This window comes from Mesocricetus auratus, unplaced genomic scaffold (assembly GCF_017639785.1).
Source record: "Mesocricetus auratus isolate SY011 unplaced genomic scaffold, BCM_Maur_2.0 Super-Scaffold_100007, whole genome shotgun sequence".
In the NCBI taxonomy this organism is placed as follows: domain Eukaryota; kingdom Metazoa; phylum Chordata; class Mammalia; order Rodentia; family Cricetidae; genus Mesocricetus; species Mesocricetus auratus.
Genome location: NW_024429191.1, coordinates 12,191,795 through 12,213,481, shown reverse-complemented (window position 1 = coordinate 12,213,481; position 21,687 = coordinate 12,191,795). Strand labels below are relative to the sequence as shown.

Sequence of the window (21,687 nt, the reverse complement as noted above, 5' to 3'; positions counted from 1 at the left end):
CATAATCCACAGGTTGAGAACCACTGCCCTAGAAGATGTGCTTGTGCCACAAGTCTCAGTTCTAAGTATCCCTTACTCACTTTAATTCCAGGCAGCTGAATTTTTGTGGTAAGTTTGGGAATTAGATTCTGAACTCTGTTTGGGTTTATATCTTCATAATAGCAGAATCCTGGGAACTTGATTAAACACCATAGAAGGAATCTGAGAAAATGGCCCATGTTTATTGATTGTCTATTTTTTATTCTTTAATCACAGAATCACAATATCTTTGCAAAGTAAGAGACGACAATTCCTACATAAAAAGGCAATTAAGTGTCTGGAAAGATGTTTTCAATATTTACTTAAGAAATAGACCCCTTTCCTGGCATGGTGGTGCTTGTCTGTAATCACAACATGTTGGAGGCTGAAGCAGAAGGTTCATTAGTTTGAGGCCAGACTGGGCTATGTAATAGGCTATGTTTCAAAAAAAGAACAACAACATAAATTATAAAAAGGGGGAAAGACTAGGCTAGGTTGTTCCACATAAGAGAGTCCAGGACAGCAAAGGCTGCACAGAGAGACCCTGACCAAAAAGAAAAAGACTTTTGGATGGTAGTTGTTAGGAATTTCTTTGTTTGACATTTGCTTTTCTTTTCTTTTCTTTTCTTTCTTTCTTTCTTTCTTTCTTTCTTTCTTTCTTTCTTTCTTTCTTTCTTTCTTTCTTTCTTTCTTTCTTTCTTTCTTTCTTTCTTTCTTTCTTTCTTTCTTTTTTGGAGACAAAGTTCACTCTGTAGCCCAAGCTGGCCCAGAACTTACTGTTTAACACTAACCTTCAACTTTGAGCTGTCCTTGTTCCTCAGCCTCCTGAGCTTTGGGATATAGGCTTGAACCACTATTTTGTTGTTACTGTTGTTTAGGGTATAAAAAATGTCTGTGTGTCTGTGTGTGCCATGTTTCCAGTGAGGCCAGAAGAGGAGATGGTAACCTCTGGAGCTAGAGTTAGAAGTGGCTATAAGGTTTCTGATACGGGTTCTGGGAACCAAACTCAAGTCTTCTATAAGAACAAGTGGCCACTGAGCCATCTCACCAGCCCCAGGTGTTCGTTTGTTTTGTTTTGTTTTTCTGAAGATTTGTTTTTACGTGTGTATGTGTCTGTGTATGCCACATGCATATGAGTTTTGATGGAGGGCAAAAAAGGTTGTTGAATCCTCTGGAACTGAAGTTACAGGCAGTTGTAAGCCACTCAAAATAGGTTCTGGAACCCAAACTCCAGGCCTCTGGAATAGACCCAGACTGTTGTGTTGAGCCATCTCTCTAGCCCCTAGTGTTAGTTTTTGATACATGTTCTTAATGTATCAAATTCAGCCCAGACTGAAACTCAGTGGTCATCTAAGATGACTTCAAATCATGCTGCTGCCTCTGCCTCTCCCTAGTGCTGGAATGGCAAGTTTAGGCAGAGTATTTAATCTGGAATCTCCTTCTCATAGAAGTCTTTCTGGGCAGTAAGCTAAAACAACACTTTTCTGTTTGAGTTGGAAAGCGGCCATTTCAAACTTTTCTTTATAATTCCTCTGGCCCTGTGTCTATAACTTGTTATAGATCTCGCTGTTGCCTTAGTGTCATGCTTATGATACAGCCTGTTTCAATCATTGGAAAGGTGTGAAATTCAAAAAAGATGGGAGCAGCCCAAGTCCCTGAGACAGGAGTACTAGAGTTCGGAGGGTACCTGGTCTTGGTGCACACTCTGTATACATTGCAGCTTGCACCAGTGCTGGTTTTTAAGCTGCTGCTCTTAGCCATATTGTTCTTGTGTTTTGTAGATTTCTGTAGAACAATTGAGAAACCATCTGTTAAGGGAGATGGACTTTTTTAAACAGTTTGAATAAAAGACATGGATTAAGGTTTTTTTTTTTTTTCCTTTTTTTCTCCTCTCCATACAGTAACTGTGTATAGCCCTGGCTGTCCTGGGACACACTCTGTGAACCAGGCAGCCTTGAATTCACAAAGATCTACCTGCCTTTGCCTTCAGAGTGCTGGGATTAAAGGTGTGTACCTTTACTTTATTTACATTTTAAATGAATCCTTCATCCTGACCTCCATAAACAAAAATTATTGTAGGTCTCTAAAATCAACTCAAGTTCTTACAGAGTTTTCTGGGAAATAAAAGTTCAACTTTTAATATTTTTACTATCTGGTATTAGTGGGATTTTTTTGTTTTGTTTGTTTTTTGAGACAGGGTTTCTCTGTGGCTTTGGAGGCTGTCCTGAACTAGCTCTTATAGACCAGGCTGGGATTAAAGGCGTGTGTCACTACTGCCCGGCTTTGATATTAGTGTTTTTAAGACAAATTAGAAAGCTGTTGTAAGATGCTTGGCTCTCATGGACTGCTGTGCTCAATAAGTAAGTATTGAATGTCAGATTTCTTCCTAATGATCTCACTGAGTACGAAGAGTGCTTTACTTGACTCACTGTGGTCTTCATAGATTTTTTCATTCATTGTTAGCCAAGCTACCCAGTTTTGGTTCCACAAAAGGAATTAGTTTTGGCACTATAGTGAAATAGACAAAGGAATATTATGGTTAATCTCAGAGACGTCACTGTCAGTGAAAGCAAGGAAGGAGAAAAAAACGTGAGCAAAAATATACAAGCCAGAGTCTCAGTGTGGAGAGCCTTAGAGGACGGGAGTGGGCTTGTAAGCGCCTGAAGGATGCCAGGGGACTGGTAAGGCCAGTCTAATATTTACTTAAAGTGGAAGATGGGTTGGGAAGATTGTTTCATTTGTTATCTTGAATATTTTAGACATTACAGGAGATTTAGGGTTGCAGGCAAGATAGCACATACCTGTAATTCAAAATAGGGCCTCATGCCAGGCATGGCAGCACATACCTGTAATTCTAGTGCTCAGTTGCCACAGGCCAAAGGATTGAGTTTTCTTTCAGCCTGAGTTTCTTTAGGGAAATAGGGCTTGGTGTGGTGGCATAAACCTTTAATCCCAGAGAGGCAGAGGCAGGAGGATCTCTGTGAGTTGACCAACCTGATAACATAGTGAGTTCCAGGACAGTCAGGACTACACAATGAAACTGTGTCTTAAAATAACCAAAGGGTGGGGGAGGAGGGCTAAGACCTAGAGAGAGAAAATTGTATAGGCAAATGTTAAAATAATTCAGGGTAGTGAGGGCCAAGTAAAGGTTAAGGTTAGAAAGGTGGTATTTGTGTGCAGTGTCAGATAAGTGGTCAGTATATCTTTATTAATAAAATTAGTAAAATGGTTAGGGAACAGTTAAATCTGACATCAGTCCTCCACATCTGGCTATCAGAAAGAGATGGTTCTGTTTTGCAATAGGAGCACTTGGATGGAGTTGCTGGCATAGTGTCTGTGAGATGGTGGGGTGTCAGCACAGATACCCTAGCTGAAGATGGTAGGTGCATGCATGCATATTAGAAAACTGAAGGAAATTTGGGGTTGAGAGTAGAGTGTCTGTGGTAGTAGGTTTGTTGAGAGGCATCATTTAGTTAATGACCTTAGGCAGATCTCTTTTGCTGGTGTTGTTTTTGTTTTGTTTTAATTAGTATAAAATAGACTGTATGGGGCAATGATGAACTTTGGTATAATTTTACCAAAACACTGACTCCTGTTACTTCTTCAAATTCTGTCTTGTGCTTTGAATCTGTAAACAGCAGTATAAATATAAGGTGAATATTTTGTCCGTAGTGCTCACTAAGAATGGCTGGGTTAGAAATGCATTCTCTACTTCTGTCGAGAATTTTTCCATGGCCTTGTGCTCTGGAACAATTTAAATGCATAAACCCAGGCTTCTAGTCAATAGTTTTGAGAAATGGAAGTAGCTCTTCCATCTAACTTAGATTAATTCAGAGAGGTGTACTATTGTTTTCCCTATTGGTTAAAAGGATTTTTGTTTGTTTGTTTGTTTGTTTTGTTTTTCACCTAGCTTTCCAAAGGAAATGAACAAAAGTATGAGAAGTCTTGTGTCTTCAAGACCTCAGTTCAAGGAGAGAGATTGCTTTTTTTAAAAAAAGATTATTTTATGTGTATGAGTGTTTTGCCTACATGTTATGTAGGTGCACAGTGTATATGCCTGACACCCACAGATGTCAAATGAGGGGTTTGGATCTCCTGGACCTGGAGTTAACACATGGTTAGGTGCCATCATGATGGTGTTGAGAATTCAACCTTTGCAATAACAAGTGCCCTTAACCACTAAACAATCTCTCCAGCCCCAAGAGAGAACATTTTTGAGACTTAGATACTCTCTTAGGTCCTCAGGATTTTCAACAGGATGTAGCTTTCATTCTTTTTTATTTATTTATTTTGGTTGCAAACTTACTATTCATCTATCTGTCTGTCTATTTATAGATTTACTTTTGTTTTTTGTTTTGCTTTGTTTTTTGAGATAGGTTTTCTCTGTGTAGCCTTGACTATCATGGAACTTGACCAGCTGGCTTTAAACTCACAGAGATCTGCCTGCCTCTGCCTCCCGAGTGCTGGGATTAAAGGCATGTGCCACTAACACCTGGCAGCCCTTATATTTTTAAAACTCTTGTGCAGCTAATAGAAGACTTGAATTGACTGTACAATAAAGGGATTTACAAGGTAGGACTGCAGAAGGATCACAGTGGCTCAGTACTGTTTGGGCTACTCAAATGACCTTTTTGTCTTTATTTTTAATAATATTTATTCTTTGAGAACTTAATATATGCATACACTATGTTTGATCGTATTCAACTCAACTACCCTCCAATCTACTCCCTTGATGTTTAAGAACAAAAATCTAATCTGTATTCTTAGTCTCATCTTGTCATGTCTGTCTTTCATCTTTAAGATCTAGTAGCAGTAGGACTTGAGAAATAAATAATGAGGGTTTTATACTAATAATTTTTGCTTGGTGGTACACACCTTGAATACCAGCACTTGGAAAGCAGAGGCTGACAGATCTCTGTGAGTTCAAAGCCAGCTTGGTCTATAGAGCAGGGTTCTAGGCAGCCAGGGCTACACAGAATAAACCTGTTGGGGGAGTGGTTCTTGGCCCAAATTCTAATTTTCCATTTTGGAATTTACATGTCTGTAAATTATTAAGTCTAAAGAATACTGTTAAATTATAAAATGTGAGCCAGGCATTGGTGGCGCATGCCTTTAATCTCAGTACTCAGGAGGCAGAGTCAGGCGAATCTCTGTGAGTTCAAGGCCAGCCTGGTCTACAGAGCAAGTTCCAGGACAGCCTCCAAAACAGAGAAACTCTGTCTCATAAAACCAAAAAAATGTGTAAAATGTGATTTGACTGAAGTTCTTAATACAAGGACAGGACTGCATTATGAGGGAGCTTCCCCCAGTGCATTCTTGCAGAAGCCTTTGCTTCCTTAATAGTGTAAAGGTGTTGGGACCTCTTAGCTCTTTTGTACTAGCAATTAGTGGCTTGATTAATGTCTGAAGGATTATTTTGACCAGAGTAGAATATTTTTCAAAGGGGAAAGAATTGAAGAGAGTAGATGAAGTATAGTAGAATGAACCATGTGTGCAGATGGCTCTGGTTATCTAAGGTACTTAGATGACTGGTAAACTGCCTTTCTTTTCAAACGAGAAGTCTTCTGGGGTGCACATGGCTGAATTGGTAATTTAGCCTTCTGCCTTACTGTCTCCTCTCCTCTTCCTCCTTTCCCTCACATCTCTCTCCCTCCCTCCTTCCCTCCCTTCCTTTCTTTAAGCCTCTGGAGAAACACATTATTTAAATTAGTCTTGGGACCTGGTTTTTGCTTGTTTTTGTGAGCTGGGATCTCTCTATACATACCTTGGCTGTTCTAGAACTTGCTGCTTAAACCAAGCTGGCCTCAAAACTCACAGAAATCTTCTTACCTCTGCCTGATGAATGCTGGTATAGCATGTGTAAACCAATGTTCCCAGTGTCAGTCACCATATTTTAGAATGGCCTGTCTGTATTGACACTTTTTAAAAAAAATATGGAGTACAGACTAGTAAAGATTAGGACAGATCAAATTAACAATGTCCTATGCATTATGTATGCACTACATACACAATATTATATAGTGCATTAGTTTTTCTTGCCTAAAATACTGGAAAATTTGCAACCCTGTGTTTATTACTTTATTCACTATAGCAAGGAATTGGGACCAACCCAGTTGCCTTTCTGTCTTGTTAGTGTGTCTATTGCTATGAAGAGACACCATGACCTAGGCAACTCTTAAAAAGAAAAACATTCATTTGGGCCTGACTTACAGTTTCAGGGGTTTAGTCCATTATTGTAATGGTGGGAAGCAAGGCAGCATGCAGGCAGACACAGTACTGGAGAAGTATTTGAGTGGTCTACATCTTGATCTGAAGGCAACAAGAAGTGAACTGTCACACTGGGTATGGTTTGAGCATAAATGGGACTTCAAAGCCAACCTCTACAGTGACATACTTCCTCCAACAAGACCACACCTCCTAATAGTGTCATTCCCTACGAGCCAAAGCATTCAAACACATGGGTCTGTGTGGGCCATACCTATTCAAACCACCACACCCATCAACAGGCAGATGGATAATGAAATTCTGGTACATATGTAAAGTGGGATATTATGTATAATATTAATAATCAGGGCTACACAGTCTCAGAAAAAAAGGAATCCACATTGTTCCTCATGTAGTTCTAGTGTAATGTGCATGTGTGTGCATAAACTCATATGCATATGGGTATAATATAACATGTAGAAAGGAGATCAAGAAGGGCAAATGTATGATGAAGTAATGTGAAAGAAAGGACGGGATTTAAATAATGGGCACATGAGTTATGAAAAAAAGATAAGAAGTTTTAGCTTTGTCATGGATTTTTTTGGTTTTGTTTTTGTGTGATGGATAAGTGCATAAAATATATAATGGCTTGTGAAAGTGTAAATCCAAAGTGAACCTCACAGCTTCACCATGGCTACTATAACTTTAGAAGTTCTTTGAGACAGATAGGCTTTGGGTGTGAGATATCTTTTCGTTGTGTGATAATCTTTTATTTGTAAGTTCTTTACAATAAAATTTTAATTAAAAAGCAACAGTTTAGAAATATAAATTATAAATAAAACATTTCACATTTGTTTGTTATGGGTTCTCACAGTGTGATTCTGACTGGTCTGTTACTTACTGTGTAATCAAGGCTCACCTCAAACTTGTGACAAACCTTCTGCCTCAGCCTCATGAGTGCTGGGATTACAAGCATGAGCCAGTATTCCTGGTACCATTTTTACATGTGTACATTGACAGTGTTGTGTAGCCATCACCACTAACTTATCACAAGCATTTAACCATCTCAAACAGAAACTGTCCATTAAATCACAACTCCCAGTCCTTTGTAACCTCTGTTCTCCTTCCTGTTCTAGGCACTTGGTGTAAGTGGAATCATGCAGCTATCCTTTTATATCAGACTTATTTCACTTAACACAATGTTTTCAAGGTTTGTTGTAATGTCTGTTAAAATTGCATTCATCCTTGTTTTGTTGTGTATACATGGATGGCTATTGCAGTTGGTTTCACCTCTTGGCTATTGTGTTTAATGGGTGTTTGCTATTTAACTCAAGGATAAAGTTGCTGGATCATGTGATAATTCTTTAACTTATTAAGAAATTGCCAGGCTCTCCCTTACTGTCTGCACCATTTTATATCTCTTCTAGCAGTTCATGAGGGTTCTTCAACACTTGTTATTGTGGACAGAAGCTTCTGTCCCACCTGGACCCATAGCCGTGTAGTCCCAAATAAACACACAGAGGCTTATATTAATATAAACTGTTTGGCCAATGACTAAGGCTTCTTACTGGCTAGCTCTCTCTTAATTACTAACCTATTTCTATTAATCTGTGTATCTCCATATGGTCTTCGCTTACTGGAGAATGCCTGAGCATACTATTTTCCTAGTAGCCACATGGCATCTCCCTGGCCACTCACTCTCCACATTTCCTCTTCCCAGCATTCTACTAGTCTGTTAGCTCCATCTGTACTTTCTACCTGGCTACATTTTGCCTGTGCATTGAACGAAACAGATTTGTTCATCAACCAGTAAGAGAAACATACATTCACAGCATACAGAAGGACATCCCCCATCATGTTACGTTCCATCCACTTTTTAGATAATATCTATCCCATTGAGGTGTGTCAAAATTTTTAAACATTGCTCTGGTGATGTTGGATGTCTCAGAAGATAGTTTACTACTATGAGGAACTATTTTTGAGTTACTAAAAGGAGTAAATGACCTAAACTACTGCAATAAAAAGGGATTCTGACTGTCATGTGTAGTATCTGCTTATTCATAAGATGTTTCATTTTTAAAGAGGGATTTGTGTGTGTGTGTGAACGTGGGGAGAGAGAGACAGACAGACAGACAGACAGACAGAGAGAGAGAGAGAGAGAGAGAGAGAGAGAGAGAGAGAGAGACTGACTGCCTGCCTGCCTGCCTGCCTGACTGACTTATTATGTAGCCCCAAGGTAGCCTGGAACTTGAACAATGATTTCCCCTGCCTCAGCTACCCAACTGCCAGGATTATTGGCTTGAACTACCATGGTTCAATTAGTCTATAAAGAGGCTTCTGTGTTTCTTGATGTGACTAGTGAATAAGCCAAAACTTTCAGGGGCAGGGGGCTTGGGGCTCACCAGTCAGTACTTGGGTTTTGATTTTGAAGTCATTTGTGGTGAATGGTTTGCATGGAGCTAAGGAATGAACTTCTGTAAGCTGTCTTTTGACACTACTGTCTTACTTTAGCTGTTCCCCTGTCTGACATGCATAGTAAGCCTCAGCATGTGTTCAGAGAGCCGCACCTGGCAAGGCTGCTAAAGAGATTGGAACTACTTTTCCTTCAGGTACTGTTGTTGCTCAACATAAACTGACCCTACCTCCCTGCCTCACAGAACTGGCCTCTAGTGCAGAATTGATTATGATACCTAGAAAATGTTACTGGATACTTTTTAAAAAGCCTGGGTAAAGAAACTCCATTGACAGATACGCTGATGGTTCAGTTTCCTGTCCCTTGATAAGAACACAACTTTTCTGAGAACTGGTGAGCCAGTGCTGTGAGCAAAAGGAGGATGACTGGGAAACTTCAGCCCCCTCCTTGTTTGTCTCTTACTTGTAGCAGCTCTTTAAAACCAGCAATAATGACAGTAGGTGGTTTTATTAGTGTTTTCCAAACAGTCCTTTGGTTGAGTAGCTACACCTTTTATAAGTATTCCTTAGTCACACTTTGGGGAATTACCACCCTTGCTTTTGGTATATTTTGATATCAAAAATTTGAGCAAAATAGAATTTTTGAGGCCAGTGAAGTATGAATGCAAGTTGTAAGACCTTCGTTCTTAGTGTTATTCTGTCATCTAAGTTCCTTGGGCTTTTTCAATACTCAACAGACACTAATATCCCATTTCAATATGCTTCTCATTATACAACACAGTTTTAGAGCAGTGTCGCATTATGGAAGATGCTGTGTGATAGTAATTGGTGTACAATAGGTAACTATCTTTTCTTCCCCTCTTGTTACATAATTAAGGAACATAACCTGCATTACAGACGTAATAGAGAAGACATATTATTTTAAGACAAGGTCTCGCTGTGTAGCATTGGCAGGCCTGGAACTTAACTATATAGACAAGCTGGCTTTGAACGCAAATAGACCTGCCTACCTCTGTTTCCTAAGAGTTGGTATTAAAGCTTTGTGCACCATGCCTTATCCTTGGCTTTCAATGTTAAAAAAAAATTCTTGCTCGCTCTGTGTGTGTGTGTGTGTGTGTGTGTGTGTGTGTGTGTGTGTGTGTGTGTGTGTGTGTGTGTGTGTGCACTCCAGGGAGTACATGTGGGTGATGGAGGACAACTTTTTGACTCATTTCTCTTCTTCCACTTTATGTGGATTCTGGGGATGGAGCTGAGGCTTGAGAAGCAAGTGCCTTTGCCTATTGAACTATCTGGTCAGTCCTTTAATTAGTCTTTAAAGTTAACCTGCAAAGTAATGGGTTTCATTAAACCACACACACATATATATATATACATATATATATATATATATAATCCATTTGTTCCAGTGTTCTACTCCATTCCTGCTTTCATGTCATATATTCCATTGTCTTATCTCCCTCCCTCCCTCCCTCCCTCCCTCCCTCCCTCCCTCCCTCCCTCCCTCCCTCCCTCTCTCCCTCCCTCTCTCCCTCTCTCCCTCTGTCTGAGCTAGAGTCTCTTGCTATATATGCCTCCCAATCTGGCCTTGAATTCACTACCCTCTGCTTAAGGCTTTCTGAATAACTGCCATTACAGACATGACATCATACCAGTTATGTCTCTTTCTTTCCTTTCTTTTTACCCCCTTTTAGAGATGACAAAACTGAGTCCTAAAATTGTTATTACCATCCAGTGATGTGTAATGTCTAAGTGAAAACTGTGACTAACAGAACCTGCCCTTTCTGGCTTCTCTGCTAGACCAGGTTATTAGGGGTAGCATCATTAATAGATACTAGTATGCGTTGTCTAGGACTTCATTCTTCTCACAGTTTCAAATCTCGGTGCTTGTAACAGTAAGTTTCAAGTTTTAGAAAGTAACAGTCTCATAGTCAGGTTATGTAGACTGCCAGAATTTTTACTAGTTCATTTGGTGGAGTAGCATGGCATGAAGGAATGAAGGAATTGCCTTCTTGGAGCTATATAATGAGTCTAGAAAAGATGGCATGACTTTCTTCCCATGGGAATCAGAGAGAGAGTTAGGAGTAGGCTGCATGCCTGTAGGGCCTCAGCAGGTTACCTGAGCAAAAAACTTATCTGTCAGGTGTGTGCAGAATCCTTTATCTCCTAGTGGTTCTCAACCTTCTTAATGCTGTGACCCTTTAATACAGTTCCTCAAGTTGTGGTGACCCCAACAATGAAATTACTTTTGTTGATACTTCATAACTATACTTTTGCTACTTTTATGAATCAAAATGGCAATATTTATGGAGGTAGAGACTAGTCAAAGGCCAATGGAGTCTCAACCCACAGGTTGAGAACTACTGCCTTAGACTGTTGATTGGAATGAAAGGCATTGTTGACCCAGTTTCTAGACCTAAACGACATTGCCAGTGTTTCCTCAGCTGGACCAGTGTAAGTAGGAGTGAGAGCCAACTATAAAAGGGCCAGCAGACGTCCAGGAAATTCAAACAGCTGTCAGTTCATTAGCATAATTAAGTAGAACAATTAGAGTCCCTTCTCCACTCTGATTTGTTCAAGCAATCAGTCTTTGAACAGTGTACCACTGTTGTCCTCTAATCCACTAAATGTGAGAACTGCAGAAGGCAGTTCAATTTAAGGAGAGATGCCTTTTTTTTTTTTTAAAGAAATGATATTGTGTCTGGACTTGATGAGAGCAAGACCAGGACACTGGTTCTTAACCCTTAGGGAGACCAGGAAGGCATACTAAAGTGCACTACTGAGCTCTACTCCTTTCAGTTTATGTTTAGTGTTAAGGTTAAGGCGTGTGATTCTGCATTTCTAGTGGATCCAGGTTGATGTTGATGGTTTTAGGATCATTCTCTGAGAATCAGTTTTGGAGAGGATGGAGGTGGGTGTAGCTTTTCAGTTTCTCTCCATTAAGGTCTTCATAAGCAAGGAAAGTAAAGCCTCCACCTCTTCAAGATCCCATGCCAAGTGATTGCACTCAGCTTAACCCAACCGTTCTTGTCCCATTTACCACATGAAGGCCATTAAAAATTAACTTTTTCTTTTGGGGGAGCACTAGTTTAGAGTAGACTGCCTGGGGACACTGGACTAGGCAGTAACTAGTGAGCTCCTTGCAGCCTAAAACAGTGATTTTTAAAGGACAGTTTTTATATGTAAGTCAAAGAATAATATTCATGAACTTACAGATGTGATGTTTAATGTAGAGGATATATTGACTTCTCTTGATGTTTAGTGATGATAGCTATAGAGTTGCAAGAAATTATAAACTGTAAATCGATTTCACAGTCATTATACAGTAAAATGGGAATGAGAGCTTGACTTTAAAATATCTTTCAAATCACAGAAAAGATGAAGATATATTCATGTTTTTTAGATGTTATAGATTTATTTATTTACTTGCCTATTTTTGATACAGAGTCTTTCTGAGTATCCTGGTCTGGCCTGTAAAACCTTTGTAGCTCATGGTAGCCCAACCTTGTGATCTTCCTGTCTCATCTCCAGAGGGCTGGAATTACAGGTGTATGCTGTTGGTTTTAGCTGCTAATTGATTATTGACCAACCTTATTTCTGAAATAAACAATGTTAAAGGGTATATTTCAAAATAGTAGATATTACAAAGGTGACTAAATGATTGAAAATTCAACTATAAGACTTATTTAAAGCACAGTGTTCTTTATTAATGTTCTTTTTAAAGGTCAGCTTGTTTCAGTGGAGCTCAGTGAAATTACTTTCTGTTATTTGACAGAGCTACAAATTTATTTTTTTAAAAAAGTGGTGACCCAAGCAGTTGAACTGAAGGCATTCTGGGAAAACCTGCTGTTTATTGTGAAAATCATCTTTGATCTTGGAATTAAAAGTAAAGCTGGAAAGGAATTTTCAAACAAGAAAAAGAAGAAGTTTGGAATTGGACTCACAGGATCTGGGCTTGGAAATGCCTCAGGTAAATCACACGTGGAATAGAGTGCAGTTTGATTCTCTGTGGTGGTAGAAAGGACCAAGTGTTGCCCTTTCTGCATCTTAACACAACTTGACACACTAGCTACAAAGACAGCTTATTTCTGCCCTCACCTAGATGTGAGTACTTGCTTTCCTGTTCCTTATTTGCTGTAGCCTTGAAGATTTCAGTGAGCTTGACACGAGGAGCATGGTGAGTAAGTAGGTTAATCATTAAATATGCTCTCTTTATGAGGAGAAAATGAATTACCCATAAATTTAATCTGCCACCCAAATGCCATTTTTGATACTCTGATATTTTGCTTCCTAATTCTTCCTTTTCGTTTACAATAGTCCACATGTGGTGATTCTGTCTCACACACGGAAGCACACACATCTGTATGTTCTGTAAACATCCTCAAGAGTGGTGTACTCATACATAATCTCTCCTGCACGAGCATGTGAATGTGTAGATCTTTTTGTCTTGCTGTGTAGGTGAAACTGGCTTCAATTTAGCAATCTTCCTCCTTTGGCCCTGAAAATACTGGAATTATAGGCATACATTATCACATCAGGCTGAGACAACTTTTAATTTGGGTTTGAGGCAGTCACTGAAATAAAAACTGAAAGCTTGTTTGTCCCCATTCTTATTCAAACTCTTCCCTTTCCCGTTTCATGGTTAATTTTTGTCCCACTGCCAGTTTTAATGCTGGGAAAAAATCTAAAAATGTTGAGCAGTTAGGGACTCCTAGGAGGGACTATACGGGACTATCCCTTGGGCACATGGATTAAAAAAATATTGTTAGGATGGTTTGGTGACTTTGCAGCTGAGTAAAGAAGAGGACTTGGTAACTGATACTTAAAAGACCAGAAGCTGGCATCCACTCCAAGCCCTGTGACAAAAGGACTACTTGTCCATTTTTAGAGTTTGTGTCCAAACAAGGTATGGTTTGCTGTTTATTTGGGGCTCTAAAACTTGTTAAATGAAATTTTTCTAGGCAGAAAGACCACAGAGTTTTGGAAGGTCTGGAGAAACTAAAACATAGCAAAACACCTGATAAGGGAGTAGCTAGGAGAACACTGAGAAGGCAGGTCAGGCAGGGTAGGTGGGTGGGTGGGATGTAAGGAGAAAACAGGTGCATGAACCACTAATGCCATATAAAACTCTTTGCTGAACCACCTCATGGGCAAATAAGAAGAGTGTTTGTAGTCTTCCTTGATTTCTTTATTGCAGTTGATTTCAGAGTGTGGCTTTTTTTTTTTTTGAGCCAGGGGTGTACAGTTGAAGTGGTTTGTATAGATGATGAAATGGGAAAAGGACAGAGAGAAACCAGGAGTTAATCCCACATTTCTAGCTGTGTCTTAGAGACTTAGGGGCTATTGTGTTGTTTGTGTTGGTTGGACTGAAGATACCTAAATTGGACTGGCAAGATGGTTCATGAGCTAAAGGCCTCTTGACACAGAACCTGATTGGCTTTAGAGTTCAGTCTCCCAATCCTACAAGATGAAAAGAGAGAACTGACTTCAGCAAGTTGTTCTCTGACCTCCACATGTATTCCCTCCAAATAAAATAAAAAGATACCCAGATTATCTTTGTTGGGGGAAGTAAGACATTGGATTAAAAAATATGCTTTAAGTCTGACTTACTACTGCTTTAGTCCTAAGAAAACAGAAGAGCATTCTCTACTTCAGAGGAATTAGAACAGTCTTGTTGGAGAAGGATTTTAAGAAATGTTTATATAGCTTAAAAAATATTTAGCCCAGTGTTGTCTCTAGTGACCAAACTTCAGTTTTTAGAAGTTGTTGTTAAGAATTGCCGTTCTGATTTTTTCTATATACATCTTGGTTGTTTTCCTCATATAGGTCCATGTTCAGTGCTAGTTAAAGCTTTTGGTGTGCTCTACAGGCAAGACAGAATTATTTCCTGAAATAAATTACATGCTGGGGTAAGGACAGGTGTGTGTGTAGTAAGTTGGACTTGAAGCTGTCTTTAACTTCCTAAAGTGAAAATGGTTTTGTTGTAGCCCAGCGTAAGCGGAATGGACCCGCCTTTTGGGGATGCCTTTCGAAGCCACACCTTTTCAGAACAGACTCTGATGAGCACAGATCTCTTAGCCAACAGTTCTGATCCAGATTTCATGTATGAGCTGGTAAGCAACCTTTTCTTGGATTTAGTTTTAATTGATTTGGGATAAAAATATGTCACAGAGTTTTTATTCATGAATGTCTGAAAAGTGATGCACCTGACATGGAGGCTCATACAGGTGAAACCATTACTTGAGATGCTGAGGAAGAAGGGTTTCAAGGGTCACACAGATCTAGTTTTAAGAAAAGGAAAAGTATGTGACTAGGGGCTAGGTTTGATTCTTGTGACTTAGTCTAGTAATTTCTGAAAGCTACCCAAATTGATTAAAATAGCATGTAAAGAGGTTATCTGTCCTCAAGTCTAGTTGTTCATAAAGTAATCGGTGTGTGTGATATGCTAAACTGCTAAAGTGCTCTTTAGCTCACAAATTAAGGAGTGATCATGCCCAAGATATATGGTAAAGATGGTAAGACAAATTAGCAGCTCCAAGCTACTCCAAGTTTCTGAGACAGACACAAAATTCCCAAGGGGGGAAAATCATTTATTTTGTGTGGAGGGTACCATGTGCTACATGTTTGCACTGCTCATACAGGCCAGAAAAGGATGTCTGATCTCATAGACATTTTGTGAGCCAACATGTGGGTGTCAGGAATGGAACTGAGACCCTTTTTGCAAGAGCAACAAGTGCTCTTAACTGGAGCAATCTTTTCTGCCCCACCTCTTTTTGTTTTTTAAAGGCAGGGTCTCTCACTTTGTAACTTTGGCTGGTCTGGAACTTTATGTATTAGTGTAGGCTGGCCTCAGACCTCACAGATACTTGCCTACTTTACCCTCATGAGCGCTGAGATCAAAGGCTTGTGCCACCATTCCTAGCCCAGGGGAGGAAATAATTTATATCTTAACTGTGCATATGAGTGAAGGTGCCCAAGGAGGCTTCCCTTGGTGTCAGATCTCCCTGGAGCTGGGAGTTAAAGGTGGTTATGAGCTCTCAGACAACAGAGCTGGGAATCTAGCTTGATTCCTTTAGAAGAACAATAAGTGCTTTTAACAGCTGAGTCATTTTTCTAGCCATAGTAGAATTATCAATTATATGTAATTTAAATAACACAGAAATGTAGAAAAGTTGCGAATTTGAGTACACAAGTCTGCGAATTCATAAAAATTGAATTCTATACCAAATAGAATAGGGCATGGTACATATAAACTACTTAAGTGAACACACAGTCCAACATAAAATAAATGCAAATTAAAAATTCAGTGGAACAAAGTAAACTGGAACACTGAAAATCCATTCCCTTTCTGAGCCTCCACTCTTCAGATTGTCCCCAAAAGGTAACTACCGCTAGCATATAACAATGAATGTGTAAACATTTGAATATGCTTTTTAGTTTGGATATATAATATACTTGTATCCTTTAGTTTGTTTACCCCCCCAAACACACACACGTACATTTAGTCTGTGTGTATGTGTTTAGGTTAGAGGGTAACTGAGGATGGTTCTCTTCTTGCATCATGTAGGTCTCAGGGGCTGGACTGAGGTGGTCAGACCTTTACCTACTGAGCCTTCTCTTCAGCTGAAGTTTACGGTTTCTAAACATAAAAATGTGTAATAGGAGGATGCAGAGATGGGTCAGTGTATAAGACCACTGGCTGCTCTTCCAGAGGACCCAGGTTCAATTCCCAGAACCCACAACTGTCTGTAACTTCAGTTCTAGGAAATCTGACACCTTTACACCAATGCACATAAAATAAAGTTAAATAAATTATAAAAAAAGAAACTTAAAAATGTGTAATAGATAGCCTTTTATGTCAGTGCATTAGGGCTTAACTTCTTTTTCTGTGACTGTAGAATGTAATTACATTTTATTTTATTTATTTATTTTTGAGACAGAGTTTTACCGTGTAACTCTGGCTAGCCTGAAACTTGCTATGTGAACCAGGCTGGCCCCAAATTCACAGAAATAGTCCTGCTTCTCCCTTTTGAGTGGATTAATAGTGTGTGTTACCACTCCATGTATGCTTTTTTGTTACATTGTAAAGTCACATCTTTGCAGTGCATGAGGATTATCTGACTTTCCATACCAAGAATTGTTACCTAGGTTTTATACAAGGTTTTACAATTTTACAGTTAACTTTTGGCACTTTCTGGGCTCTTTGCCTTCATATTTAATTTCCTTCTTAAGTTGAGGTATTCTGTGAGGAAGGTAAGGTGTTCAATATTTGCTTCTTACTTGAAGTTAATTTCTAAAGAGAGCTTCTAAGATTACAAGAGGCTTTGCTGTTTGAAACCATACTTTAATACCTTAAAGAATATATTTTCCTGCTTTTTCTTGCCAAATGAAATGAAGGTGTATAGATGTAAGGGGAAGGTATCATGTCAGTAGCCTTTATCTTAAAACAGATCAGAGGTAGAGTATTTTTTTTTTGATATTTGCAGGTGTGGATGGAGGTGAATATTTTCTTCCTAAAGCATGGTATGTGATTTCCCATTTTAAACCTTCCTTAGGATAGAGAGATGAACTATCAACAGAATCCTAGAGACAACTTCCTTTCTTTGGAAGACTGCAAAGACATTGAAAATCTGGAGTCTTTCACAGATGTCCTGGATAATGAGGATGCTTTAACCTCAAACTGGGAACAGTGGGATACATACTGTGAAGATTTAACTAAGTACACCAAACTAACCAGCTGTGATATCTGGGGGACAAAAGAAGTGGATTACCTGGGTCTTGATGACTTTTCTAGTCCTTACCAAGATGAAGAGGTCATAAGTAAAACTCCAACCTTGGCCCAGCTTAATAGTGAGGACTCTCAGTCTGTTTCTGATTCCCTTTATTATCCAGATTCACTCTTCAGTGTCAAACAAAATCCCTTGCCCCCTTCATTCCCTAGTAAAAAGATCACAAGTAGAGCAGCTGCCCCTGTGTGTTCTTCAAAGACACTTCAGGCTGAGGTCCCATTTTCAGACTGTGTCCAAAAAGCAAGTAAACCTACTTCAAGCACACAGATCATGGTGAAGACCCACATGTATCATAATGAAAAGGTGAATTTTCATGTTGAATGTAAAGACTATGTGAAAAAAGCAAAGGTCAAGATCAACCCTGTGCATCAGGGCCGGCCCTTGCTGTGTCAGGCACACACAGATGCAGCTAAGGAGAACACCTGCTACTGTGGAGCTGTGGCTAAGAGACAGGAGAAAAGGGGGATGGAGCCTCATCAGGGTCATGGCACTCCTGCTTTGCCTTTCAAAGAAACCCAGGAACTATTACATAGTCCTCTGCCCCAGGGTGGTCCTGGGTCAGTTGCCACAGCAGAGAGTGGCAGCCTCTCTGCCAGCACTTCTATTTCAGATTCATCCCAGAAAAAAGAAGAGCACAATTATTCTCTTTTTGTCTCTGACAACATGAGAGAACAGCTAACCAAATGTAGTCCTGAAGACGATGAGGATGATGAAGATGATATTGATGATGAAGATCATGATGAAGGGTTTGGTAGTGAGCATGAGCTTTCTGAAAATGAAGAGGAAGAAGAAGAGGAAGAGGATTATGAGGATGACAGAGATGATGATATTAGCGACACATTCTCTGAACCAGGTATAACTCTCACAGCTTATTAAATTGACCTTTCTATTCACTGTTTGAAATAGAAATCTTTTTGGATGGTTGCTTTAGTTTGATGATTAAATAACTTCATGTCTTTATTTGGATCAAAAGTAGCCTTTCCTATTCACATAGCTCTAAAACCGTTACTCATGCTTACAATTATTTGTGCCTATGCCATAATTTTTATCCTGACTTTTTGATTATCTTTTAAGTGACCTACTTTACCACACTCTTGAACACTTAAGTGAAGGTTTAAGCTACATTGGTGAACCATGTGATGTCAGCTCATATCACTCATGCTTATAGCTAACAAAAGCCTACTTAGTGAACAATTTGAAGGCAAGCCTTTTCTTTATGTCTGCTATATTTTATTAAGAAAGTATATGCTATACCAGATGTGGTGCATGTCTATAATCCCAACACTTGGAAGCAGTGGCAGGAAGATCACTACAAGTTTGTGGTCAGCCTGTTCTACATGGTTGGTTCCAGGCCAGTCAGGACTACATAATGAAACCCTATCTCTAAAAAGCAATAAATAGAAAAAAAAGTACAAAGAGAAAAAGCTCATGCTACAGTTTGAATAGCATGGAGAAGGATGCTTCATTTTGTGTACAGTATATATAAATGGAAGAGAAAAAAAGCAGACTGCATGGGGGAGCTGCTTCACCTTAGCATTTACATGTTTGAGCTATAGCCACTATTGGCTGACACTGTTTATAAAAATGTTATGGCCAAGTGGCACAAAGTTAAAAATGCACAAAGAAGTGAAACTTTTCAAATTTAAGCAAAAGTTACTTACTTCAAAATTAGTTTCGATACTAGTAATTCAGCATAAAACCAGTTAAAATTAAACTCAGTTATCCAAGAGTCTTTTTGTTTAAAATGGTGATTGCTGGCATTTCAGGCACTTTAAATGTTGACATTATTCTGAGACTATGAACAGTAACTATGTCATAGCTAGTGCAGCGCTGTATATGTGTGCCTGTGTGTAGGTGTGTGTGTGTGTGTGGTGTGTATGCACAAGTAGGTGGGTATGGGTGTGGCTGATGCGGTGTTGGGGTAAACCCTGGGCTTCACAAATAGTAGATAAGCCTACCAGTGAGCCACATCCTTCCAAAGTCCTTTTATTCATGAAAGATTTTCTTCTTTTAGATAGTTTTTAAAACTCAAGTGCAAGCCGGACGGTGGTGGCGCACGCCTTTAATCCCAGCACTCGGGAGGCAGAGACAGGCAGATCTCTGTGAGTTCGAGGTTGGGCTGGACCGATAGCCTCCAAAACAATACAGAGAAACCCTGTCTCGTAAAAACCAAAACAAAAACAAAAACAAAAAAACAAAAACAAAACTCAAGTGCTTAGATTTATGCATTTGACACCACAAGTTGTTTGATTTGGGGTAGTTTTAAGAAAGTTAAAGTACTTCAAGTTTAAAGTGGAGGGAAAGGGCTTAGACCTTTCTTTCTTTGGTTTACTTTAGAATCCCGAATAATCTAGATACAACTGTCTTTCCTCTTTACCAGGACCATTTTTCTCATGATACATTGATAAAATCTTCATTGAGATGTTTAAGGGAAATTTGGCTGGATACAATAGAGGTAGTTTCTGTAGCTCCATCCCCTGCTGAGGTGTGGTTCTTAAAAGACTGGCAGATTAGAGCTAACATGAGATTCCTGTATAGAATTAGGGTTGAATGCTAAAGGGAGTGAGTGTAAGCACAGAGAGGACAGATAAGTAAGGGGAATTGAAATGTGGGGAAGGAAGTGCCTGCTCCAGTTGTAACTATGAGCAAGTGGATCCCAGGTTCAGTAAGTCTCATCTCAAGGCAGGCAATGACTGTGCTTTCATTACATGTTGGTTGTGATTTTACTTTTCCTTAATTTTTTAAACAAATCAGAAAAAGATTTTTCTGGCTCAGTGGTTAGGAACACTTTTGTTGCTCTTGCAGAGGACCCGGATTTAGTTCCCAGCACCTAAGCAGTGTCTCACAACCATCTGTAACTTCAGTTCAGGAGGTCCAATGTCCTCTTCTGACTTCTTTGAGTACCAAGCACACATGTTGTATGCATATATACATGCAGGCAGAATACTCATACATATAAAATTTTAAAATCTTTAAAGAAATTTTTTAGGTGTGTGTGTGTGTTTGCATGCGGGGTATGTTCACCTGAATTCAGGTGCTTTCAGAGGCCAGAGGTGTCAGTGTTAGTGTCAGATTCCCTGGATTTGGAGCTACAGGCAGTTGTGAGCCACCTGACATGGATACTGGGAATCAAATTCAAGTCTTCTGAAAGAGCAGAAAGTGCTCTTGACCACCGAGCCATTTCTCCAACCCTCTTTTCAGAGAAGTAGGATTGTTGGATCATTTAGTATTTTTATTTTTACTTTGCTATTCTAGATGCTGGTGTTCAAACTCAGGGTCTTGTGTATTCTACACTGGGCAGCTATACTCTGAAGACAACTATACTCTGCCACTGAGTTTTATCTGTAGCCTTTCATTTCTTTGTTTTGTCTTGTTTTTCTGCACTGGGCATCAAACCCTGACTATTGCATGTGCTAGCTAAGTCCTGTTCCACTGAGCCATATCCCCAAGCCTCTGGCTTGCCTTTTCTGAGCTAGGGTCTGGCTATCTACTTTATACTAGCACTGAAGTATGTAACGTTGCCTGCTCTCTAACTTGGAGTCCTCTTGCCACACAGCCTCCTGAGCCCTGGGATTGCAGGTTTATGCTGACATACCAGGTTATTTTCAGGACATTTTTTTGAGGAACTTCCAAACTGCTTTCTATAATGACTATACCAGTTTACATTTTCATTGACAATGAAACAAGGGTTCTTTCTTCTCCATCTCCTTGAAAACAGTTGCTGCCCAATTTCTGATGAGTCACTGTGACCAGTGTGGTATAGTGTCTATTTTTTTTTTTGAGACAGGGTTTCTCTGTGTAACAGCCTTGGCTGAACTCATTTTGTAGACCAGATTGGCCTTGAACCCACAGAGATCTGCCTGCCTCTGCCTCCCAAGTACTGGGGTTAAAGGCGTGTGCCACCACTGCCTGTTTCTCTGATTTTTATTTGTGTTTTGTTGATGATGAGTAGTATTGAGAATGTTTTCATATACTTGTTGGTCATTTAGGTATCTTTTGGGAAGTACTTATTTAAGTCCTTTATCCTGTTTGTAAATTGGGTTCTTATTGGATAGTAACTCAATATTGGATATACAGCTAGCATATATTCTGTTTTATAGGCTGTCTCTTCACTGCTTTGATTGGTTTTGTTTTTCTCAAGCTTTTTAGTTTGTTAAACTCCCTTCCTCTGTTTTACTTGCCATCATCTATGCTTGTGGAGTCTTACCTCAGTTTGTATTTGAGGAAGATCTGTGGCCTTTTCCATTCTGCCTCTGTCTCTTCCTTG

The 21,687-nt window shown here is 39.4% G+C and overlaps 1 protein-coding gene across 7 annotated transcripts in view; it reads left to right on the top strand.

Annotated features, from left to right (window-relative positions):
- Positions 1-21,687, top strand: part of Crebrf (CREB3 regulatory factor) — a 65,680-nt gene that overhangs the window by 9,950 nt on the left and 34,043 nt on the right. For 3 of the 7 annotated variants that reach the window (XM_040748413.1, XM_040748412.1, XM_021223550.2), the window contains exons 2-4: positions 12,407-12,601; positions 14,619-14,744; positions 17,187-18,273. In XM_040748413.1, coding sequence (XP_040604347.1) covers positions 12,593-12,601; positions 14,619-14,744; positions 17,187-18,273 — 1,222 coding nt within the window. In that variant the 5' untranslated portion in view covers positions 12,407-12,592. The other 4 variants (XM_040748416.1, XM_040748417.1, XM_040748415.1 and 1 more) reach the window with 4 other exon arrangements.